The sequence below is a fragment of the Canis lupus genome, chromosome 7 (assembly GCF_011100685.1).
Source record: "Canis lupus familiaris isolate Mischka breed German Shepherd chromosome 7, alternate assembly UU_Cfam_GSD_1.0, whole genome shotgun sequence".
In the NCBI taxonomy this organism is placed as follows: Eukaryota; Metazoa; Chordata; class Mammalia; order Carnivora; family Canidae; genus Canis; species Canis lupus.
In genome coordinates, this window is record NC_049228.1 from 13,703,400 (window position 1) to 13,721,396 (window position 17,997).

A 17,997-nucleotide genomic window follows, 5' to 3' on the forward strand; every position below is an offset into this window, starting at 1 on the left:
TCATGATACTGAGCACTGAGTTGGGCTTGGTGCTCAGTGGGGAGTCTGCTTGAGACTCTCTCTCTCTCTCCTCCCTCTGCCCTCCTGCACACTCTCTTTCTGAAATAAATAAATCTTTTTTTTTTAAAGAAATTTTAAGGTCAAATTACAAAAGAGAAATGAAAAAAGGAGCTCCTGATAGCTTCCTGCTTCAATAACTACCCTGTAAATCTGAAATGAATGAAACACTTTTTGATTTGCTAATGTCCTAAAAATGCACCAAGTACTATTAATGAAAGCTGCATGCAACACCTTGGTCACTTTTACTCTAACTAATTAATGTTTGTTAAAATACAATGAATGTGAAACATGAGAGAGGATAGCTTAATAGCAGGTTACAGTGTGGCTAGGATTATGGGAAAAGAACAGATAATGAATAGAAAACTCTACCAGAATTACAGCAGTGTTTCAGTATGTACTAACATGCATATCACTTCCACAGATAATTAAGAAACCATTTAAAGAATGAACAGTCTTGGTGAATGCTTTTGGATTACATCTCAGAAAGTAAGAAATTAGCTTAGAAAAATCACAAAATAAGCAGCAGCATTAATATGCCTCATTTCTGCTCTGAAAGAGCTTGTTCCAGAAGGACAGGTTAGTTGGAGCTAATGAAAATTGTGTCCACTGTTGAGGGTTCCACTAAGCAAGTTTATTACTTTTCTTAATAGTGACACGGTGGAAAAATTATCTTTTAAATAGTCATCTTTGCATCTCAAATCATTTCTTACTTCATTTCTCTTCCTATGACAACTATCTGCTTTCCTTATGTAATGAGAAATGTCACAGAATTCCCCAGATGGAGTTCCTGAGGCTTAAAGGGGGAAAACACAGGGAGCCAGTTTCAACAGTGGCATACTTGACTGTCCTTTAGAGAAACATTGTGGTGTACTCGTCTATGTTTTTAATTAAAAAATAAAAGCTCTCCTGGTATTCAGAAACAACTACAATCATAGCGAAGCACTGGAGCATTATGGGCTATTTCACATTTCAAAGCAGCCTCCCAGCTCAGGCCTGAGCTCATTTCCAGAGACAGTATACGACAGGGGACATTAGAGCCAATTAAAAGGGCCTTTGGGAAATACCTCCTGGTTTTGTGAAGGTGAGTTTAAGGAAGCCTGACCTCACCAGTGAATTTTCTGGAATCTGTGCTTAGATCCTGCAGTGAGGATGCTGAATCTTATTCTAAAATGCCCAAGGTTTTCAGTAAACCTGGTTATTCCTCTGACTTCTAGATCCCTTTTATAACAAAATTCTACCCTTTCTCTTTTGTTTGCTTTTTCTTAACACCCCTCCTTCCTTCTCTATCTGATCAATTCTGTCTGCCAAAAAGAGACATTGGGGTGCCTGGGTGGCTCAGTGGTCTGCCTTTGGCTCAGGTTGTGATCCTGGAGTCCTGGGATCGAGTCCCTCATCAGGCTCCCCTTGTGGGGAGCCTGCTTCTCCCTCTGCCTATGTCTCTGCCTCTCTCTCTGTGTCTGTCATGAATAAATAAAATCTTTAAAAAAAAAAAAAAAGACATCTTAGCCACCTATTCAGACCAGCTGTGTAATATACCAGAAGATCACTGGGTCTCTACCATACTGGGATTTCCTGCAACTTTCCCTAATTGTCAGTGTAGCACTGTCAGTCATATTTTGCTTCTGTATTTTTTTTTTAAGAGCAGCCATGTTTAATATTGTGAAATACGATGTGTCTCTTCCTTGCCCCACCCTCTAGAACAGTGATAAATTTCAGCGCACGCTCAGCAGAATTGAATTGTATTATGCACAGTACACATGTTCATCACCAAAACTGTACTTGCTGGAATGGATGCAGGGAGAATGAATTGCTGAGACTTCAAAATCCCAGTTCCTCAGAACTGATTTTATTAGCCAATGTATACCAAAGATGGGTGGTAAAAGAAGTATTATCTTTGCAGTTTTCCTTCATTATTGAAGCTCTATGCTGTTACAGACTGTGGTTTTCCAGTCTTTTGATTAAGCCTTGCCAGTCGTGTGTTGCTGCAACACCAAACAAACAGCTTTGCAACCTGTCACCTCTTCTGGCAGGCAGCCATCCTGGTCTCGGAGAGTGGGGTCAGCGCCAGACTGGAGCAGCAGCTCTACAATGTCCAAAAACTCACAGGCAGCAGCTGACAGGAAAATGGACAAATATGAAAACAAGGTTACTGTGAGACAAAGAGAAACAACTGTACTCCCCAGGAAAGCCAAGTGCTGAGCAATAGGGAATCTTGAACAGTGAGAAATGTTACAGTGGCCAGTGGGTGATCGGGCCTTGTGATAAGAACTTGGCCATTAGAGTGGATTTTCAAGTGTTAGGAAAATCAAATTTACCTTTTTTGGTTGCCCAGAAGCAAACAAACAAACACATTTTTTAAAACTGTGAGGTTTTTAGACTATTCTTAAGGATGGGATGAGGGAAAGAACAAAAATAGTGTTTATCTATTTTACTTTGATCAGAATAATGATAGGTTTGTAGGCTACGCCAAAAGGCTAAAAATATTGTAAATGTAAAAGGAAAGAGTTTGTTTTGTCTTTGAAGGGGGATTAAATGGGGTAACTGACTAAACTTTAATATTTGTAAATGAAAAAAAAAAAAAAAAAAAGCTGGCCTAGTAACCAGACCATCCTGCTACAGAACTTTGACTTGTTTAAAAAAATAACAAATGGCCCCAATCACACAAGGCACAGAAAGGTGACAAGGACCTAGAGAAATGGAAATGTATTATGAAGATAGCATGTATCGCCTCCAGGAAGGACACACGGACCGAAGGGCTAGGATGGAGAGCCATCTATCGTTTTGCACATACATGGAAACTTGATTTATGACGATGCTGGCATCGCATATCAGCAAGGAAACAAAGATCCATTAATTTAGATGCACTGAAACAACTGGGCTAGAGGCAAAACAGGCATTTCATACAAGATGAAACAGAAACGGCAATCAACATATGAAAAGATGAACAACCACATTAGTAGGTAGGGAGATGAAAATGAAGACTTGGAGATGCCATTTCATACCCACTAGGTAGGTGGAAATTAAGAACAGACAAGAGGAAGCCCTGAAGAAGGCTGGCATGAGGGAAGCCCCTTCCGGGTGGCTGGAAGTGCACGTTGGTGCTGTCACTATGGACAACAGCTTAGCATTGCATGTTAAACCTACACACGTGTGGGCCCTGCAGCCCAGCCATGCAACTCCTACTGGCACACTCCATGGAAATGTGTGTGCGCATGTTCTCTAGGGGATATTTGCAAGAACGTGTGTAGCAGCGCCATTTGTAATGATAAACAACCCACATGCCCATTCAGAGTAATGAATAAAATACCATACAACATTGAAAACTAATGAACTATAGTTTTATACACGAGTGTACCTCCAGAACATGACGTTGAAGGCAAGAAATCAGAAGAATATGTACAGTATGATTTCATTTAAACAAAAATTTTAAAATAGACCAAACTAAACATCACTGTTCAGGGAGGCAAATATGGAGTGAAACTGTAAGGGAAATCATTAATATAAAATTTACGATAGTTTCAATCATAGGGAGAGAGGATGGGAGGAAGGCCATGTGATTGGATAGGTGCACACAGGGGGTTTCAAAGATATTGACAATGTTCCATTTCTTAAGCTAGGTGGTGGGTACATTTTTTTCAAGTTACATTTTAAATTCTTCATATACATTTTATAAATATACACTTTCATAGTATGATGTAACATAATAGCAACAACAAAAGTTAAAAAAAAAAAAAGAAAAACAGGGAAAGAAAGAAGGGTATAGTAAGGAGTTTGATTCAATGGACATTTCACTGAGTACATGCTATACCAGACCTATCAAGGATGCAATAAGATTCCTACTCTGTGGAACTTCTTAAACAGCTGGGAGACTAATATGTAAATTGGACACTCTTGACACAAAAGAATAACTGTTGTGGCACACACACACATACATACACATATACCTGCACGGAAGTGTGGGGTGGGGTGGGTGGAGAACTTGAGGGATCAGGAAAAACACAAGTAGGTGGTATGTAAGCTGAGCTTTGAAGGACAGAGTAAATCTGCAGGTAAGTGGAGACAGAAAGGCATCGTGGAGTGTACAAGGAGTGCTGAGGGAACTGTCTGCCCGGCTCTGGGAAGCAATAGGGGCAGTCAAAAGTGGAGCAGGCAGACTGGAGGCAAACTATGCAGGGCTGTGAGAGCCCTACTAAGCCATGCTGAGACGTGTGGCTTTGAGTGCTCTACTAAAGTTTGCATTTATAAGGGGGGGGGGGCATGATTTGGCCTCTGTGTTAGGATGATAATTCCAAAAAGAGTGATTTGGACTGCCTAGAAGTTTGTGGCAGGTAGACCAATTGGGAGACCATGACCATTTTAGGAGGACTGAAATTAGCCAGTGTCAGCATGAATATAAAGAAGGGACTGAATAAGAGAGCCACTGACACTCATGTGGATAGGACACAGCAAAGCACTGGATGGGTTTTTAAAAAATGTTTGTGAACATTAAATGTGATAATTAATGAAGCTGAAATGTTCTATTTATAGACTAATATTTATTTTTTTTAAAGATTTATTTATTCATTCATTCAGAGAGAGCGAGAGAGAGGCAGAGACACAGGCAGAGGGAGAAGCAGGCTCCATGCAGGAATCCTGACGTGGTACTCGATCCCAGGTCCCCAGGATCACACCCACCCCGGGCCACAGGCAGTGCTAAACCGCTGTGCCACCGAGGCTGCCCTATTTAATTATTTATATGTTGCGATTGTTTTTGTTTTTTGGAACAAAAAATATTTTATTTCAGGTTTCAAATATTTTTAGAGGTTTTTGAAAAGCTCACAGGCTCACCACTTGTGATCACAATGTTTACTGAATAAAATGGCCTGAGTTTTTCTATACTTGATATGAAACCCAGATACCATAAAGAAAATTACTCATAAATCCGAATACATAGAATCCTAAAACTGAAAAATTTGAACACATAAAAATTTAAAATAGCTATACCACACACACACAAAATACAATATATAAAGGTAAATTGTAAACTGGGAAACATATTTACATATATAACACATACAAGAGCTAATACCCTTAATATCTAACAAGCGTTAACAAATCAATCCAAAAGAACAATGGGCAAGCATGCCTGGGTGGCTTAGTAGGCTAAGCCTCTGAGTCTTAATTTCAAGTCAGGTCATGATCTCAGAGAGGTAAGATCAAGCCCTATGTTAGGCTCTGTGCTGGGCGTGGAATCTACTTAAGATTCTTTCTCTCCCTCTGCTCTCCCCCTACTCTCTCTCTTTTTTAAAAATAATATTGAGCAAAAGAACTACAAGAACCAAAGATGATACCTATGTTTTCAATCTTGGAGATGACATAGATGTTGGTGACATTATCTCTAAAATAAGGAACCATAGGAAGGAAGAGTAGGAAGGGAACAGAAGAAGAAAATTATGGAGGGGGAGAAATAATCTTGGTTTGAAATATGATAAATATTGGGGATACTATAGTGATAGAAAATATAAAACTCATAGAAGATAACATAGGAGAAAATTGAGGTGACCTTAGGTATGCAATGACTTTTAGATATGACATGTTTGACATGACACCAAAGGCACAATCCATGAAAGGAATAGTTGATAAGCTGAGACTTTATTAAAATAGAAAAACCTCTGCTCTGCAAAAGACAATGGTCAAGGAATGAGAAGACAAGCCACAGACTCGAAGAAAATATTGGCAAAAGACACATCTTATAAAGGACTATTATCTAAAATATACAAATAACTCCTGGGGCGCCTGGGTGGCTCTATCAATTAAGTGTCTGCCTTCAGCTCAGGTTATGGTCTTGGGGTCCTGGGATAAAGCCCCACATCTAGTTTTTTAAAGATAGATTGATCAATTATTAATTAATTAATTAATTTATTTATTTATTTGAGAGAGTGAGAGAGAGAGAGAGAGAGACAATGAGCCAGGGGAGAGGAGCAGAGGAAGAGAGAGAAGCAGACTCCCCGCTGAGCAGAGAGCACCACGTGGGGCTCAATCCCATGACCCCAAGATCATGACCTGAATCAAAGGCAGATACTTAACTGACTGAGCCACCTAAACACCCCTCAAATAAATAAGTAAAATCTTAAAAAATATGTATAGAAATAACTCTTAAAGCTCAACAATAAGAAAACAAGTAACTGGATTAAAAATTGGGCTAAAGACCTTAACTGACACCTCACCACAGATGACATACGGCAAATAAGCTTATGCAGAAGGTATTCCACATCATATCATCAGGGAAATGCAAATTAAAAGAACAAACCTATTAGAATGGCCAAAATGTGGAACACTGGCAACACCAAATGCGGTGACAATGTGGAGCAACAGGAACTCACTCATTGTTAGTGGGAATACAAAATGGCATAGCCATTTGGAAGACAGCGTGGCAGTTTCTTACAAAACTAACCATATCCGTACCATATGATTAAGCAACCATGCTCCTTAATATCAACACAAAGGAGCTAAAAAGTTATGTCCACTCAAAAAATTCTGCACATGAATGTTTATAGCAGCTTAAATCATAATTGCCAAAACTTGGAAGCAACCAAGATGTCCTTCAGTAGGTGAATGGATAAATAAGCTATGGTACATCCAGGCAATGTAATAATACTCAACACCAAAAGACAGAAGTCAATCTGAAAAGGTTACCCACTGTATGATTCTAACAATATGAACACTCTGGAAAAGGCGAAACTATGGAAATAGTAAAAAGATCAGTGGTTGCTAGAGTCTGGGGGTGAGGGAGGGATAAACAGGCAGAGTGTGGTGGATTTTTAGGGTAGTGGAAACACTCTGGATGAAATTATAATGATGGGTACATGTCATTTTTCCTTTTCTACAGAATATACAATTCCAAGAGTGAACCATACTGTAAACTTTGGACTTAGGGTGATTATAGTATGATACAATAATAATTGTATGGTATGGCGGTTCATCAACTGTAACAAAGGTACCACTTTGATGAGGGATGTTGATTATGAGAGTGAGAAATAACAAAAAAAATATATGTTGGTCTCTATCTTCAGTTCCTGGCACAGAGCTCCTAAAACCCCTGGGCTTTCCTAAGTGATAAGAGCACTAGATCTTGTCACTTGGTCTGTGACAAAGCTCCTAAGTTACTTGGAATTTCCTGGGTGATAGGAATATCTTTTGTTGTAATGAGATGACTCTTAGTGGACTCTTGAATTGCTTCAGGAAGGTGGCTGGTTACCCAAAAGACCCAACCATAATTAGAAGCTTGTAGCTTTCAGTCCCAACCCCCATCCTCTGGGAAGGAGAGAGAGGCTGGGTTGGAGATTGAGTTAATGATCAATCATGCTTATGTAATAAAGCCTCCATAAAAACCCTCCAAGTAGGGGGTTTAGGAACTGGGTTGCTGAACACATGGAAGTACTTAAAAGGTGGTTACTGGTGAGGGCATGGAAACTCTGTCCTCTCCGTGCCATATCTCATCCAATGCATCTCTTCCAACTGGTCATTTGTATCCTTTATCACATCCTTTTATATTAAACCAGTAAACCTAAATGTTACCTTGAGTTCTGTGAGCCATTCTAGCAAATTATCAAAACCGGGAAGGGGTCATGGAAATCCCAATTTGTAGATGATCAGTTAGAAGTGCAGGTGACAACTTGGGGCTTGTGATCTGAAGGCAGAGGTGTAGTCTTGTGGGACTGGGGGGAAGGTAGATAATGTCTGAATTAAGTGTTAGAATACTCAGCTAGTGTTGCAGAAGATTGCTTGCTGTGACGAAAAAACATCACACACATGGTGACTAGAAGTGAAGTGAAGTGTGGTGGTGGTGTGAGACTAAAGGAGAAACACACAGGGAGTGTTTGTTCTTTAGAGGGGAAGCTATACGTGAAGTAATAAGGGGTATATGGAAAATCTCTGTATCCTTCGCTCAATTTTGCTATGAACCTATAACTACTCTAAAAGTTTTAATCAATCAACTAATCAAGCATTTGTAATTGGGTCTATTTCTGGGTTATCTATCATGTTTCATTGATTTACACACCTATCCTTATACTAACATCATACTGTCTTGATGTCTGTCACTATATAATAAGTCCTGAAGTAAGGGTGTGTCCTCCATCTGGGTCCTTTCCTTTCCCATATAACTTTTAGAATAAGCTTATAAATTTTTTCAAAAGTCCTACTGGAATTTTGATTGAGAGTGCATATAGATCAATTTAGGGGAGAATGGAAAGCTTAACAACATCAAGTCTTCTGATCCATGAACAACAGAATCTTTGTCAATTTACTCAGATTTCCTTTCATTTCTCTCAACAGTGTTTGGGAGTTTTCAGCATATAAATTGTGCATTTATTTTATCTTAGGATTTTCATTTTTTGAGGCTACTATAAATGGTATTTTTTGAGGTTTCAATTTCCAATTGGTTGACTGCAAGTATATAGGAAAACAGTTGATTTCTTCATACTGACCATGAGTTTTTAACTTTTAGTTTCTAATTGTTCATTATCAGTGTATGGGAGTTTTTTGATTCTTGTATATTGATTTGTTATCTTGCAAACTTGTTGAACTCAACTTACTAATTCTAATAGCTTTTTAAAAAATAGATTCTTTGGGGGTCTCCTACATAGGTGTCATGTATCTGTGAATGAAGTTTTATTTCTTCCTTCTAAATCCATCTGCTTTTGACTTTTTTTTTTAATTTTAAAAAATTTATTTATTTATGATAGTCACAGAGAGAGAGAGAGAGAGGCAGAGACACAGGCAGAGGGAGAAGCAGGCTCCATGCACCGGGAGCCCGACGCAGCACTCGATCCCGGGTCTCCAGGATCGCGCCCTGGGCCAAAGGCAGGCGCCAAACCGCTGCGCCACCCAGGGATCCCCCTTGACTTCTTTCTTTTGCCTTAATGCATTGGCAAGGATTTCTAGTACAATGTTGAATCAAAGGGGAGAGTGTGTACATCTCTGCCTTGTTCCTGGTCAGAAGGAAAGCCTTTCACTATTAAGAATGTAGTGGGGTGCGTGGATGGCTCAGTTGGTTAAGCATCTGCCTATGCTCAGGTCATGGTCTCAGGGTCCTGAGATGGAGCCCCCACATTGGGCTCCCTACTCAGCAGGGAGCCTGCTTCTCCTCTCTCCCTGCCTGCCACTCACTCTGCTTGTGCTCTCTGTCAAATAAATAAAATCTTTAAAACAATAATGTTAGCTACTAATTACTTCAGGTTGAGGAAGTTCCCTACCTATTTTGCTGCACTTTTTTTTTTTTAAATCATGAAGGGAGGTTGAATTTTGTCAACTGTTTTTTTTTCTAGATATATGGAGATGATAATTTGTTTTGATTTTGATGTGCTGATATGGTGAATACAAAGATTTTCAATTGCTGAACCAACCTTGCATTCCTGGCATAAAGGTATGTGAGTATGATTTATTATTCTTTTTGTATGTTGTTGAGTTGGCTTTGCTAATATTTTATTGAAGATGTTTGCTTTGGGGTGCCTGGGTGGCTCAGTCGGTTGAGCATCTGACTCTCGGTTTCTGGTCAGCTCATGATCTCAGGGTCATGAGACTGAGCCCTGCATTGGGCTCCATGCTCACAAGAAATCTGCTTGAGATTCTCTCTCCCTTTGCCCCTCTCCCTGCTCATGGTCTTTCATAAATAAATAAATAAATAAATAAATAAATAAATAAATAAATAAATAAATAAATAAATATTTTAAAAATATGTTTGCATCTATATTCATGGGAGATGCTGGCCTGTGGTTTCTTTTCCTCTAGAGTTTTCTTCTGACTTTGGTATTAGAGTAATGTCATCTTTATAGAATGAGTTGGATGGCATTCCTTCTTTTTTTTTTTGACAGCATTCCGTCTTTTATTTTCTGAAAGAGCTGATGTTAAACATTTAGTAGAATTTACCAGTGAAGCAATCAGAGCCTGGGGATTTTATTGTGGAAAAGTTTTTAGCTACAGATTCAGTGTCTTTAATAGATATAGGGATCTCTAGGTTACCAATTTCTCTTGAGTTTGTGTCTTTTAAGAAATATGTCCATTTCCTCTAAGTTATCTAATTTATTGCTATGAGTTGTTGATAATGTCCCTTTATTTGTTTCATAACATCTGTATGACCTGAGATGTCTCCTTTTCATGCCTGAAACTGGTAATGTTTCTCTTTTTATTATTATTTTATACTGCTCTGGCTAGGGATCTATCAGTTTCAAAGGTTTTCAATGATTTCATGGATTTTTCTCAATGATTTTCGTTGTTGTTTTTTTTAATGATTTATTTATTTATTTATTCATGATAGAGAGACAGAGACACAGGCAGAGGGAGAAGCAGGCTCCATGCTGGGAGCCCGACGCGGGACTCGATCCCGGGATTCCAGGATTGCGCCCTGGGCGAAAGGCAGGCGCCAAACCGCCGAGCCACCCAGGGATCCCGATTTTTGGTTTTCTATTACAATGACTTCTGATCTTATTTCGTGCCTATGCTTATCTTGGGCTTAAGCTGCTCTTTTCTAACTTTTGAAGAGTAGAATTTTAAGTCATTGACTTGAGAACTTTCTTCTTTTCTAATAAAAGCATTTAATTTCCCTCTAGCTGCATCCCAAAATTCTGACAGAGTGTTTTTATTTTCATTCAGTTTAAAATATTTTGTAATTTCCCTTGGAATTTTGTTTTTGACCTATGAGTTACTTAGAAGTGTGTTTAAGTTTCTGACAATTGTGTGTCGGGGGTGGTTTACAGATATATGTCTGTTACTGATTTCTAATTTAATTCTGTGGTGGGCACAGAGCAAATTTTGTATGATTTTTAAAATATTTGCTGAAGTTTGTTTTATGGCCTAGAATATATGGTCTATCTTGGTAAGTGTTCCATGTGTACTTGAAACATGTATTTTGTTTATTAGGTGGAATGTTCTATAGATGTTCTAAAGATCTATAGATGACAAGTTAAGTTGGTTGATAGTATTGTTCAGTTCTTTCATACTCTTGCTGAATTTTTATCTACTTGCTCTGTCAATTACTGATTTGTAACGTGACATTGAGTTAGGTTGCTACTCTGTGTCTCATAAGTTTCAACTGAATGCAAGGACATTGTATGTAGAAGGACGGTAGAGGGTACATTAAATAACAATATTTACACCCAGAAATCGGTATGCCTCTTTTACTGTCATGCCATCGTATAGGTATTGAGTCAATCTGGTCAGCAGTTGAACTGAGTTTGGGTTTTGTTGTTGCTATAGATAACTTCAATGCATCACACACTTCAGATTCCTCCAGCTGCGGGCTGCTGCTACTCTATGCTTCATGTGTTGCCTCAGGTGCCAGTGGGTTTTTTTTTTTTAATACTCTTGCCCCATCCTCAGCTTTCAGTGGTCTCTGCATGTCTACTGCAGATGGAGTTCCTCTCTGCACGCTTGCTCCATCCCCGGAGGGGTGCTATTGCTTATTACTCATGGCAATTCCCATGTGGAAGTGGAAAGGAGTTCTTTATCCTTTTGGGCTGGTCTCAGTCTTAGGTCCTCAGAGGTGGTAGTTTCTCAGTGTTCCTGCATTCCTGCCTCCACTTATTGTAAGAAACACTTGGCTAGGTTTTAAAATTGGAACTTTTAAAGGAGTATTGGAGGAATAAATTTCCCAGTGTATAAATCTGTAATACAGGATAATAACTACCATTATCAGCTCACACTTCTCAAATGTAACCCAATACTTGAGACTCCTAAGCATGAAGATCAAGGCTAAACAGATATGTATGGCAGAAGACACTAAGCTGGCCATCTCAGACAAAGAGGCATTAATTTCATATATGCTATATAGTGAAGTGACTTTTCCAACAGTGAGATATGATATAATATATGAGTACTAACTCAAAAACAGAGCTTAAGTTTTTAAGTTCCACATCTACAGGACCACAGCCAACCAGCTGAGAAAAGGCTATTGAGGCTACCTAACAATCCCCTAACCTAACAAATGTGAATGAAATTTTAGTTCAAGTCTAACTATGAAGTGAGGTTTAAATTAGGAAGTTCAGGGGGAACCTGGCTGGCTCAGTCTGTAGAATATGTCACTCTTGATCTTGCGGTCATGAATTCAAGCCCCACACTGGGCGTGGAGCCTATTTAAGAAAAAAAAAAAAGAAAAGAAAAGAAAAAGAAAAGAAAAGAAAAAAAAAAAAACCAAATGAGGAAATTCAGGGTTGTAGAACACTTCAGAGTGAAGGATATGGTGTCCATAAGGAAAAGGAGTCTTATTAACAAATGCCTGGGATTTACACAAAAACAGACTGATATGAACACAATCATGAAGTTGTAATAGAAAAAAAGGAATAGAAGAGGAAGACTAATTTAAAGGACAAGAGGAAACCATACAGGTGAATCTCATCCCGGTATGAGGAAGGCATCAATTATGTTTATGTTTAGCACAGAGCCAACTGGCAAATACAGGTGCCCAATGAATAGTTTTTGAAAAAAGTATGCTTTGTATCCCCACTTAGATGGTGAACTACTTGATTACATGCTTTGTTCTATACTCCTCTCCATCTAGCACAGTGCTCGGAACTTAGTATTTGCTCAAAATTCATTAGTTAATTGATTTCTCCGCCTTTGGCATCTTCAGTAAAGCACAATTCACAAGGCAGAGTCATCTTTCAGAAATGTGTGAGCTTCCCATCCCCTCAAAACGGACAAAGGCAAAGAAGATGAGAGAGGGATGAGAAGGGTGCTAACATTTTACCAAATTAATGAGGGGATATATTGGTGCCCACAATGTGCTGGGAAATACAAAAACAGTCATAAGCCTGTCTCGGAAAAGCTTGAGCAAGTCTATAGGGATTAGAACAGTTGCTGAATTTATGGTACCCTGGGAACCTCTATTTGTCAAGTGCCATAGAGGCAGCCCTGACACTGGCACAGGTGAAGATGAATTTTCATTCAGAGCAGTGAGCCTTCTGACTCCATTAATCCTCAGGGTTTTGATGATGAATTTCTTTCTTTTTTTATTTTATTTATTTTCACTCTAATGCCTCCTCCCACTGCCCTGTAACAGTGTGGAAGGAACGGAACAGATGGTGCTTTACGTGGAAGACCGAAGGCTCATGAGGATACAAAGCCTGCCCACTTTGAAATCACATGACTGCACGTGCAAGGAAAAGCCTTGATTTCCCCTGGGAGACACAGATGCAATGATGTTAGTATTCCCAGTGGAGGGAGGGGAGGGGAAGGCTAACAGGCCATTTACAAGGAAGACCACACTTACACTAATATACTCTTCAGCAAGAACCGTGTTTAATCACAAAACAACAGGAGGACAGATATCTGAAGATTAAAAAACACCAAAGTAAAAGAGAGGCAGGTAAGGGTTTTAGTATGCTGCTATGCAAAGCCCACTTAGAATGAACTAGTGAGGACATACAGTAGTAGAATACTGGCCTCTAGTTAACCTGCCATTGGCTCTGACCCAGTTTTAATCGGAAGAAGCCAGGATTTACAACCTGCTTAAGGATGGGGTTTGACAACTGCTATAATCAGAAGAGCTGTCAACACAAGGACAGCTGTCAAGCCAAACTGTAATTCATAAAAAATAATAGCTAAGCCCCTAAGACATCCCCAACATTGTCTCTGTACCTACTGGATTTAACTATACTTAGAGTTTTATGAAAGTTACAGAAATAGGCTAAGGGTCCTAAAATCAAATAAAAAAAAAAAGCTGTGAAGTACCTATTATGTAAAAAAAGTTAAACAATACTATGTGACCAAATGGGTAAAATATGCTCACCAGATTCCCGAGGACATAGTGTTTAATAAAAGTGGTTATTAATATTATTACATGCCCAACTCTATTTTGATGACCTTAAAAACTGGCAAAAAAGTCTAGTGACCTAGTAAAAAATCTTAATTAAAAATGAATCACTCCTGTAAGTGATTAAACTTAAAATATTAATTTCATGAAATATTCCTGAGTTGTCAGAATATTTTAGTTTTATATGTTTGTAATGCCAAAACCACCTAACTAATGATATTATTTTAGTGTTTAATTATCTTGATTATAATAAATATGGTATTTGTTTTGTTCTTTCTGCAATGAATAATATACTCTGAGAGACAGAAATAGAGGTTGTTTCACTAGATCAATTTTGGGCAGGATTCCTGAATCAGAGATAATTTTTATTCATGTCTAAACTCCCAGTAAGGGATCCCTGGGTGGCGCAGCGGTTTGGCACCTGCCTTTGGCCCAGGGCGCGATCCTGGAGACCCGGGATCGAATCCCATATCAGGCTCCCGGTGCATGGAGCCTGCTTCTCCCTCTGCCTGTGTCTCTGCCTCTCTCTCTCTCTGTGACTATCATAAGTAAATAAATAAAAAATAAAAAAAAATTAAAAAAAAAACTCCCAGTAAACAGAAATAAGAATATAAAAGCACATGGATGGACACAGATGTTGATAAAGCACAGTTTTGAAAAATAGCCTTGACTCACTAAGGTGACCAGTGATAAAGAATTTTTTTATTTCTAAAAAAGATTATCTCCCAGAAAATAATGTCTACTTTAAAAGGATACTGTAATTATTATTGAAATTATGAAAACAGGACTGGAAGTGGAATCAGAAGACCTGGACAAGTGTCTTAGCTCTGCTACTACAACTTGTGTTACCCTGTCAAGGTCACTTGACCCCACCAGACTTCAGTTTTTCATTTGCAAGAAAGCAAGACCTAGTTCAGACATTTGTTGGAAAGGTTGAAAGATTATGTATATGAAAACAGTATCACCAACACCTTTATCTGGGTTTGGAGGGGTTTTGTGTGTAAACAATTTATCAGAGTATATATAAATTAAATACAGAAAAGTACCAAAATCAAATATATAAATTTTCTTATGATGAAAGTATCCATATAACTAACTAGCACACAGATCAAGAATCAGACCATTATTAGAATCTCAGAAGCACTGCTGCCCTTGTTAATTTCTTCCAGATATTACCTATCCATTTCCCCAAGGAAATGGATGTTGAGTTTTTCCCGTTTTTTGATCTTTATATAAATGGATACATACAGTATGTATTCTTTTGTGTCTGGCATTTTGAACTCAACAGTATGTTTGTGAGATTCATCTAAGGTGTTGTATGTTATGGTTGCTATGGTTCTTTCTTTATTGCTGTATAGAATTCCATTGGATGAATATCTTATCTGATTGGATCTCCTAATTTCTGAATCTGAAGATCTGAGTGTTTTATCAATCACAGAAATTATCAATTAAGTATATCTTCAAATATTGATTTTTATCTACTTGTTTCTTCTGGAACTCTTACTTAAAAATGCTGGACTTTATTACTTAATATTCAGTGTCTCTTCCACATTTCCATCTCTTTATCTTCTGTGTTGCCATTTAGAACTACCTTTCCATTCATCATTTTTTTTAACTTCTGCCAATTTTGCACTTTAACCTATCCATTGTAAAATTTATGTACTTTTTATCTATCAAAGTTCATTTGGTTCTCTTGCAAATCTGCCTATTCTTTCTTGGAATGTCTTGTTCTTATGTTTTTCACCCACTGATTTTATACAAACTTCTGATAATTTCTATCCAGTAATTTTACTGAAGTTCTTCAAAGTCTAATCTTGAGGTTTACTATGTCTGCTGACGATCACTTAAGTTTATTTTGTAGTTTGGGATTATAAGCTCATTTTCAGCAGGGCTTCTTTCTTGTAGGAATTTTGTGCTGCCCTTGTTGAGGATGTGTCCCTCAAGAAAAGTTTAGCATTTGCTTTTGCCAAGTCCCTCAGACATAACCAGCTGTACACTTATTTTGTTAATTTCTTCACTTGATGATTTATAAAACAATCAGAGTGTAAGTTTAAACTTCAAACCCATGTGAAATAGGGCCTTTCCCCCCCAACTCAAATTCTGGTGTGTGGCAGATAAACTTCTTTGTCTTCCTTTCTTAAACTGGTGGGCCAACTTTTTCTAATGTAATTATATATATATAATATATAATATATAATATATAATATATAATATATAATTTTTTTTTAAACTGAGGGTGTAGCCCTTTGAGCATCCTGGCTTATGTGCCAGGATGGTCTCCATTCCAATACCTCATTTTTTCTCATTCAGAAAGCATCATTTCCAGGGTTTGGTGGCATTGAAGCCCAAGCTCATAGTTTCCCTACTTTAGATGCAGTGTTAGCTCACACACTTACCATTATGGTTGTCACATCCTCATATACTGGGTGGGAGTTCAAGACACCCGAAGTCTGGGCACATCCCTGAACCTTTAAAGAGGATTTTTGGTATATTTTATCTAACAAATAATAGGTGCTCAAAAATATTTGTTGAATGAATGAAATCTAATTAAGAAAGTCATATTCACAGTACTAATAGAGCCTATAACATTCTGATTTAAAATAATTTAAAATTAATTTTCAAATTATATATATATAAAATCTCCAAATATAGAAGTTATTAAAGGGTTTATAGGAAAACCTGTTTATCCTATACTTGTATTCTAGCCCTGCAGTTCCTCTTCCCTCGGCAACCAACACTAGCTTTTCATGTATACTTCCAGAGGTATCTTATGCAGTTACTAGCAATATGTATAGATTTTTTTCCATGGTAGCACACTACCTACCACTGTTCTGCTCCTTAATCCTTTCACTTAACAATGTATCTTAGATATTTTTCTGTGTTAGCATGCAAAGAAAATATAACTTATTTTGAAGCCAATCAGGAAGACCTTTGGAAAATTCCAATCCTGCTGCTATCTAGAAATGCATTTTGCAATATATCGACCTTAAAATGGACACATTCCCACCTCTACTGAGGCATTTGCCCCTAATGGTTAACTAGGGGTCATGCAGTGACTCATTTCCATTTTCAAGGGTCCATTCAGTCTCACTCAGCTGTTAACGAGTTTCTGGATGGAGAAGAGAAAGGAAAGCACAACACATGCCACAGAGAAGGCACTACAAATATCTGAATGAGTGGATGCAACAAAAAATGAGGGGCTGAAGATCAGAGCTGAGTCAGCAGAGCATGTGGATGCACTGGCAGCTGCTGTCTCTCTAAGCACAGCAGTGAACTCTGGACCTAATGCCAAATATTCTGGAGAAAAAGATGCCTGCTTCTTAAAGTCAGACATCAGGAAAAAGGCACAGTCCTGAATTTTACACAGAAAGCCTCACGTTCATTGTGAAGTTTCTTATTTCCCCCTTCTCATTATCTGTAGTTGTCTGACTTATGCTTGGTTGTCCCAAATTACCATCACAACTGTGGATATGGCTAAGAAAAGTTTTTTTCTGGGTCAAAAATTAGGTTTTAGAATAGCCAGTTCTTGGTGATGTTAGAGGAGCTAAATGACAGAATTATCACCTAAAACATGCCTGAGGAGTAATGAGTGCTGTGGAAGGAGGCACAGGAAGGGATTGTGCTTTTCTCTTCTTTCCTAGCAAATCTAGAGACGTGAGCTTGAATTTCTGGCTCCTGTAGGTGAGTTTATTAACCTGAGTTTTGGTATCCTCATTTTGTAAACCAAAGCCCTACCTCTTTTTTTTTTTTTTTTTTTTAAAGATTTACTTATTTATGTATTTGGGAGAGACAAACTACATAAGCAGGGGGAAGGGCAGAGGGAATCTCAAGCAGACTCCCTGCTGAGTGTGGAGTCCGATATGGGGCTCCATCCTATGACCCTGAGATCATGACATGAGCCAAAAATCAAGAGTCAGACACTTAACTGACTGAGCCACCCAGGCGCCCCACCAAGCTCTATTTTAGAAGGAGCCTCGAGATTCCTTTACCTGTATACTGCATTGTGTATGTATATTTTGTATGTATAAGGTCAAATTATATCTAAATGTTATAGTCCACATTCTCTGATTATTACTGGAAGACAGTTCTCTAAGGGACTCTTCATGATTCTGCATCTCTTGAGAGCAAAGATAATGACAGCTTTTGTT

At 38.3% G+C, this 17,997-nt stretch overlaps 1 protein-coding gene across 12 annotated transcripts in view; it reads right to left on the bottom strand.

Moving 5' to 3' along the window:
• Positions 1 to 1,877: 1,877 nt before the first annotated feature.
• ACBD6 (acyl-CoA binding domain containing 6) overlaps positions 1,878 to 17,997 on the bottom strand; it is a 207,642-nt gene continuing 191,522 nt past the window's right edge. For 3 of the 12 annotated variants that reach the window (XM_038542190.1, XM_038542189.1, XM_038542194.1), the window contains one exon: positions 1,878 to 2,173. In XM_038542190.1, coding sequence (XP_038398118.1) covers positions 2,144 to 2,173 — 30 coding nt within the window. In that variant the 3' untranslated portion in view covers positions 1,878 to 2,143. Of the gene's footprint in view, positions 2,174 to 16,245; positions 16,318 to 17,997 lie in introns of all 12 variants that reach the window. The other 9 variants (XM_038542186.1, XM_038542185.1, XR_005361969.1 and 6 more) reach the window with 7 other exon arrangements.